This window comes from Parasteatoda tepidariorum, chromosome 10, assembly GCF_982258835.1.
Source record: "Parasteatoda tepidariorum strain Cologne lab strain chromosome 10, Ptep-v5.0, whole genome shotgun sequence".
Taxonomy (NCBI): Eukaryota; Metazoa; Arthropoda; class Arachnida; order Araneae; family Theridiidae; genus Parasteatoda; species Parasteatoda tepidariorum.
The window spans coordinates 62,874,967-62,883,293 of record NC_141764.1 but is presented as its reverse complement, the minus strand read 5'-3'; the positions used below and the strand labels follow the sequence as shown (position 1 = coordinate 62,883,293).

Here is an 8,327-nt window from a genome sequence, read left to right as displayed (position 1 = left end):
TATATATATATATATATATATATATATATATATATATATATATATATATATATATATATATATATATATATATATAAATATATAATATATATATATATATATATATATATATATATATATATAATATATATATATATATATATATATATATATATATATATATACATATATGGCAGTACTTTTACTTTCGTTACTTGTACCGCCGGTACAAGTAAAAAGTACATACTTTTACTTGTACTTCGTTACTTTTTAAATGTAGTACTTTTACTTGTACTTTCGTTACTTTTTTAGGGAAAAAGTACAAGTATTTGTAACGGAAATTTCGAATGAAATCGTTACTTTTTTCTAAAACTTGGTAAGCTTTCTAAAAAAAGAGAGAAAAAAAATTAAATTAAAAAAAATGCTTATGTTTTTTTAATTTATAAAACTAATGTGCAATATATATGCATTCACAGCTAACTTTGTGTTTAAATACCTTGACCTCCCGTGGAGCGCTTATTCAGCGTGGCTAAGCACGTTCTGAGAAATTCTCGCAGCAGACTCAGTGACACCACTTTCGAAATGCAATTATTTTGCAAAATTCATAAAAATATTAATTAGCAAGTTATTTTCATTCATTTTCGAGTTTTGTGCATTCATTTAATGCATTTTAAATAAAATATGTTGGATTTTGCTATTACGGTTTTCAATTTTCTTTTTGAACTCACTAATAATACATTTTTGTCTTAATACATTTTTTACTAAATACATTTTTACCTAGTACATGTTTTACTAAAATTATGTTTATGCCTGACCTTGTCAAACAACGCCCAGTCAAATCTCTAAGTGATACTAAAATTCGTTTACAATTTTTTTTTATTCCGTTAGGCAGAAATGTTCGGAAAATGATTTTCTCGCATGACTTCAGCATTAGCCATTGTTACAAATAAAACTATAGACTGTTCTGTTTCAACTTATACTGCACATTCAATTATTTTTTACTTGCTCAAAGATCACAAAGCTATCTGAAACCCCGTGTTTGTTTTGTTTATGTTTGTGCTTTTAAAACGCGTTTCTATAGAGTAAAACAATTTTAAATCAATGATAATTTAAATGAATAAAAATAATAAACTACAAATTAAAATCAATAGATAAAATTTCTTTTTCGTGCAAATCCATAAAAAGTTTGATATTAAAATTATATTTGATTTTAAAATTATATTATACGATTAAATTATAAAATTATATTATAATATTCTTCCGAATTTAAAAATAAATTAATGCCCATAAATTTAAAAATTAAAAATAATTAAATAAATAACAACAATTTTGCAAAAACATTAAAGAACATAAGAATATTATTCAATAAAATTTTAGCTTACTTTGAATTCTCGATTTCCTAGAAATGTACTTTTAAATCGTTACTTTTTTTGTTTAGTACTTGTAATTTTACTCGTTACTTTTTAAAAGTAACGTAGCCATATATGTATATATATATATATATATATATATAAATACAAGAAAACACGAAGAAAGTTAAGAAAAACAATAAGTTTCATTTATTGCGCTTAAGCTGCAAGTAAACAGAACTCATTAGATAAGTTCAACGAAGAATAAAACAAAGAAAAATAAAAGACAAATGAAAAAGGGGGGGAAATAATAAGTAAAAAATAACAAACAACAGTTTATTAAAAATAATAATAAATAAAAAAAAAAAAAATTAAAAAAAAAAAAAAAAAAAAAAAAAAAAAATCATGAAATGTTAATTAAAAAACCGGGAAAAATGGATATAATCTTTTCTTCAGCCCACACGATTATATCCGCAAAACAGAGTGCTTTCTGATATTGTATCAATAAAGCCAAAGCTAAATAAATTAATACAATAGTGTGAGGAGCACTCAAACAAATTTTTTAAAAAAATAACAACAAATGAAATAGATCACAAAAAGTACAAATAAGTAAAAATAACATGAAAAAACAGATAATAAAATAAAATAAAAAGAAAAAACATTAAAAAGGGGAGACTATAAAGCGAGCAGCAAAATCAGTTCAACTTACATGGACGAATATTTTTCAAGAATGATTTAAAAATGTTTTCGCAGAAAGATTGCCAGATTACAAAATATGAAAACAAAAGCGCAAATCGAGTGTAACAAGAGGGTTTTAAAGTGTCGTTCTTACTGCACTGTTGAAGTGATTTGTTATTCTGAGTTTTGATTTGTTAGTTACCAAGGATGGGCCCGAAATGGATGTGCGCAAGGTAATATTATACTGGATAATTTTAAAAATTGATCATAAATAGTTTTAGAAGATAGATGTTTATTTAAGAAAAAGTATAAAATAGAAAAGAGAAACATAAAGCCATTTATGTTTCTCTTTGTTCTATTTATTCTTTGTTTTATTCTTCGTTGAACTTATATATATATATATATATATATATATATATATATATATATATATATATATATATATATATATATATATATATATATATATATATAGAAGTGAGAAAAAGTAGTGAGAAAAAGTAGTTTTGGTTATATAATCATGGTAAAATCTCCTGAAATTTTTATTAGAGCAATTTGATAATGATTTTGGAAAAATTAACAATAAATTATGCTTTTCATAATATATGAAAAAATGTGGTGATTGTGGTAAAATTTGATAGTTTTATCATGGATCACTTGCAAGTTGTGTGTAATGTGTGCTGTAACTATAATCTTAAAATCCAAAATTTCCAAATAAACCTTTACCACCTGAACTGAAAAATTTCTAAATGCTGTTCTTAAATACTGTATATTTTAAATTCATTAACAGAATTTTGATTTTTTTTTACCAGAAATATCATTACCATAAAGTAAGGTGAATTTACCAGAATTTTTTTCTCCTTAAATATATTATTCGACTTCTGCTAGAAACTGACTTAAAGGCTGTTTCCTAAAGTCTCTGTCACCACATGAATTAATGCCTGTTAGCAAACAATACGTTATTTTTAAAACTTTGTGAGTTTGGAACAGTTATTAATAACTGGGTTGAGTTTTATCAATCTTTAGCCAACGCCCTCCGTGCTAAATATTAAAACGCTGCGAAATGTCAATATGAAGAAAGTCACAGTTTTGACAAAAATGCAAAGAATTTGCGACCCACTTTATTCGTATTTGAAAATATACTCTAATCCTACATGGCCAAGACTCTTAAATAGTTTTGAAAAAAAAATTGAGAATTATTTATTGATTTCAATAATTTTATTGTGGTGGAAATATCTGGCCAAAATGCCAATTTTTAAAATTGTGATTTAAATGCGATTAGCAATTTAATATACTGTATAATCTCGATCCCTCAAAGTTGAAGGGACGCTAAAAGAATTTCGAGCTAGCAAATTCAGAACTATATATGTTCTAAAGAATAGAAAAATTCTAAAATACAACTCTAAAGAGTAGATATATAAAATATAAGAATAACTACTAATAAATATATATGTAATACTATTTGACTACAAATCTGAATATAACAATGATAATTTTATTTTTAAAAGAAAAGGACAAAAATAATTACGCATTAAATAGAAAATATTTGGTTTACAATAAACTTATAATGAGATTTTTCAGAAAAAAATAATTTTCGATTTGAAAAAAAAATCGACTTAATAAGGTTTTAGAAAAAAATCTATAATATAAGATTTTAAAGTAACATTAGGTGGATATATATTGCCAGAGGGGAAAATATTTTTCTGACATATAAAGGTTTCCGTGATAACGAGAGTATACTGTATATTTTTCGCCAAATGGCGATTTAATGTTTAGTTTTTAAAATATTTAAGCTGATTGTCTGTTCTAAAGTTCAGAAATTTTTTAACAGCAAGATAGTACATGTAGTTATATATTTTACTTCTGCTTCAAGATAAGCCGTTTTTTTCCTTGCGAAAAAGATTTTAAAGAAACTCACCTAAACTTCAATTTGAATTAATCTTAAAAAAATGCGTTAAACTTTCGACTTTGTTCCCATGATCTCAAAAGTCATTTGCCTTAAATTAAAAACATTAACGTTTTTCTTATTTCAATATTAATTTTGAAATACTAATACACACTTTTTAATTAATTTTTTAAAGGGATCTAAAACTATTTTAAAGTTGGTAGGAATAATAAAATCAATGAAAATGAAGAATTTTAAAACTGAATTATGTTATGCTTTTAGATCAATAAATAAATTATTTCAGGGCAATTGTTCAATCTAAAATGAATTCCTGTTTTCAATATGAATTGTGGAAAATGTTCCACTTACCTTTAGACCGCCAATTTGATGATTCATAAACCTTTATTGGTTTTAATTACAAATAGATGAAGATGAATTTACATGAAATGGTAAATGATGATTATAAAGTGATGAAAACATTTAGTTAGGTATTAGCGCTGCATGGCGCGTCTCTAGTTACATTACATCTACTTCTACTGTTTTTAAGTTTTTTATAAAATAAAAAGTTATTACTTCTGATGCGCCAGTGGCGCCATCTGGGGATAGTTTTCTGGTATGAGGGGGATGAGGGCTCGTTACATCCTCCCACCTTGAGTTTTGGACGACGAATGTCATGACGAAACTCAATTAGTCACTTCAAGTCTATAAAGTTTTCGACATGGTCGTAAGTATGATCCATGCCGAGTTTTTACGCGCACCACTCTTGTTTTTCCATCTTTGCCGGGGTAAAGAGCTTCTATTTTGCCCAAAAGCCAATTGATGCGTTTGTTGTTATCGTCCCCTACGAGAACGATTTCTCCTTCTTTAACTTGAGAGTCTTTCTTTTTACGGGCAAAATCCTTAAGTTGTCCTAAATATTCAATTCGGAAACGTTTTCTTAAGTCCTCTCGAATTTTTTGACGATAGGCAAATCGTTTTTTCATCCTGGTGGCATCAATTAAATCAATATCTGGTACTCCAGATTCTTTAAGTTCGTGCAAACACATGGCAGGTGTTAATGGTATCAGGTCCTCTAGATCTTCTGAGATGTACGTAAGTGGTCTGGAATTTATGATGCTTTCAACATCACAAATGACTGTGTATAGCTCTTCATAGAGAAGGTTTGCTCTTCCAAGGACTTTCCGTAAAATTGATTTTAGCATTCCAATCATTCTTTCAAAAAATCCACCCCACCAGGGTGCAGAGGGAGGATTGAACTTCCAGTGAATCTTTTTCGAAGTAGCAAACTCTTTTAGTTTTTCGAAGTCTACTGATTTCAGATCTGCAGCCGCGCGAGTCAGATTTGTGCCGTTGTCAGAGAAAACCGTTGCGGGTCTTCCTCGTCGTGCTATAAACCTTCTAAATGCCAACAGAAAGCTATCCGTGGAAAGTGAAGTTACTAATTCAACATGAATGGCTCGGAAAACCGCACAGGTGAACAGCACGATCCAATTCTTGCTTCCATCCTTCAAAAAGAGTGGTCCGCACAAATCCACTCCAATGACCTCGAAAATCAATGCTTCTCGTACACGATCTTCTGGTAGAGGACCACTTAGCACTTCTGTAGGACGAGCGCTGAATCTTTTGCAAATGACACATTTTTTAATCACTCGTTGAACAGTTTTTCTGCATCTGAGGATCCAATATTGTTCTCTTAGAACTGACATTACAATTTGAGTTCCGGCATGTTTTAGTTCTTTGTGTTTATCACGTATAAGGCAGTGAGTGACATTATGGTCAGATGGCAGAACAATAGGATACTTAAATGTTCTCAAATCCTTCCTCATGGCTATTCTTGTTCTAACTCGTATAAGGCCTTCATCATCCGTTATAGTTTGTAATGAAGTATAGCAAGGCTTGGTTTCTTCTGCTAGGCATCTGTTCTGCACGTACTTCACAATAACCATTTCAGCGTCTTTCATTTCTTCAATAGTCAGCTGTTTTTCGAGGTTTCGTTCATTCGCAGCACTCTTGATGTTTCGATAAAATCTGTAAATCCAAGCAGTTACCCTTATCATTTTTCGATATGATGTTAAAGTATCATATAACGGAATTTGTCCTTTGAATAAATTTGTTGAAGTCACTACCGTTTTTCTTCTTTCAGCGTTGATAATGTCCAAATCTGGATCGATAATATCTTTTGGCCAGAGCTGTGGTGGATCTTTCAGCCACATAGGGCCCTCCCACCATTTAGATTGCTTAAGATGCTCTGCAGTACATCCTCGTGAGGGAAGATCAGCTGGATTAAGAGTTCCGGGAACATAATTCCATTCTTCTGGCAAACTGAGAGATCTGATTTCTTGGACTCTGTTATAAACAAAAGTGGCCCAATTTTCATTCCTTTTTATCCAAAAGAGGGCATTTACTGAATCTGACCAGAAAAATGTTGGAATATTTTCAAGTCTTAAGTCTGATTTAACTCCATGTGCCAGTCTAGCTCCAATTGTACAGGATAAAAGTTCAAGTCTGGGTATTGTGACGGGTTTTAGAGGAGCTACTCGAGATCGAGCTTGAATGAGCTGACATGATGTCGAGTCTTCGTTTTGGCTTCTCAGGAATATGCATGTAGCATAAGCTACCTTGCTCGCATCACAAAAAATATGTAAACTTAAATTTCTCGAACCTTCAGGCTTGTCCAAGAGACACCTCGGAATGGTTATATCTTTCAATTGACTTAGTTGTTTTTGCCATTTTTCAAACGTTTTTCTAATAGAAGATGGTAATTCTGCATCCCAAGTGCATTTTAGCTTCCAGCACTCCTGAAGCATGATCTTCGGTCTTAATGTTACTGGACACGTGTAACCAATTGGGTCGAATACTTTGTGAACTTCAGACAGAATTTTTCTTTTGGTTAAAGTCTCAGAGGCCTGCGATGTTTCCTTTAAGTCCAAAGTCAATGAATCAGTACTTAACTTCCAAATCAGTCCCAAAACTGGTACTTTTCTTTCTTCTTTAGGGATGGCTACTTCTTGTGAATTTAGGATACTATGCTCCCACCCTCTTAGATCGAATTGAGCTCTCTTCAATATATACTGCGATTCAGTCATAAATTTGTGCAAATGTTCTCTATCTTCAACACTGGTTAAGCAATTATCTACATAAAATGATTCTTCTAATTTAACTGCAGTATCCAGCATTGATTCTGGCGCTTTTTTCAAATGGTACCGTAGAGTGGCTCCTAATAAATATGGACTGCAAGTCAAGCCAAACACCACTCTTCTATGTTGGTAAATTTTGATCTTCGAAAGGTCTCCATTTTCACACCATAGAAATCTTAAGAAAGGTCTATCAGCTTCACTCAGTTGGATCTGTAAGAAAGCTTTTCGAATATCTGCAATGACTCCAATCTTATTTAATCTAAATCTGTTGATCACTGAAGGAATGAGCTCCACAAGATTAGGTCCTTTTTCAAGACAATTATTGATAGAGGGGAAATTTTTTATTTTGGTCGAACCATCAAAAACAGGTCTGATCTTGGTAGTAGAATTTTCTTTTATCACTGCTCGGTGGGGCAAAAAATGTTCATTGGTGGCTGTATCGTCTGGGTCAACCTCTTCGATAATTCCCTCTCGTAGCCATTCTTTAAATACCGCTTCATAATCTTCTAATATTTCTGATTTCTTTAAGGACTCAACGCAGTTCTTCAATCTTCTTTCAGCAACACTTCTATAATTAGGCAAAGTAGGGTGATTTAAGATCCATGGAAGGCTCACTTCATATCTCCCATCTTCAAGTACCTTAATGTTGCGATTAAAATGGTCTTCGGTAGCTTTTGCAATTTCTTCTCCTGATTCTTTTTCACCTGGGTCTAATATCCCTAACGTATCTAGTTTCCAGAGATCCGAAATTTTAGCCTGAGCCACATGAAGGGACAAAACTATGTTTGTACTATTACTGTTTTCTGGCTGACGAGTTTTACCCATAAGTGTCCAACCTAATCGCGTTTCGAATGCAACTAAACTTTCTGAGACCGATTTAATAATACCTGTGAAAAGTTTACCGCAAACGTCGGCTCCGATAAGTAAATCAATTTCTTTAGTTTCTGAATTCGACCCTTCCATGTTTTTATAATCGCAAAATTTAATTCCTAACTTATTCGCTTCTTTTATCCACGAGCCGTCTCTTATTTTAGGAATTTCTGTACAAATTTTTTCCTGATCATAAACTTCAAAGTTACAAAAATAATCCCGATTTAAATCACTCAAAAAAATTCTGTATTTATTATGCTGATTATTTCTTTGCAATCCACCGAAAAGACTATGATTTAAGTTTTCTTGCCCTATTGGTTTGTAACCTACTTTATTTATTGTTTCTTTTAAAAGATACGACTTTTGGGACCCCGTGTCTATCAATCCGCGTATAACTATTTCTTTTTTTCCGTTTATTAAGCGAATTGT

The 8,327-nt window shown here is 30.9% G+C and overlaps 1 protein-coding gene across 1 annotated transcript; it reads right to left on the bottom strand.

The window, feature by feature from the left end:
* Nucleotides 1–4,574: 4,574 nt before the first annotated feature.
* On the bottom strand, nt 4,575–7,991 carry LOC147802992 (uncharacterized). Its single transcript, XM_087152813.1, has one exon. It carries the CDS (start codon nt 7,989–7,991, stop codon nt 4,575–4,577), a length of 3,417 nt encoding a protein of 1,138 aa, XP_087008939.1.
* Between the last annotated feature and the right edge of the window lie 336 nt (nt 7,992–8,327).

Excerpts from the sequence above, each read along its gene's own strand:
- LOC147802992 (XM_087152813.1), bottom strand. The coding sequence starts at position 7,991 with ATGGAAGGGTCGAATTCAGAAACTAAAGAAATTGATTTACTTATCGGA.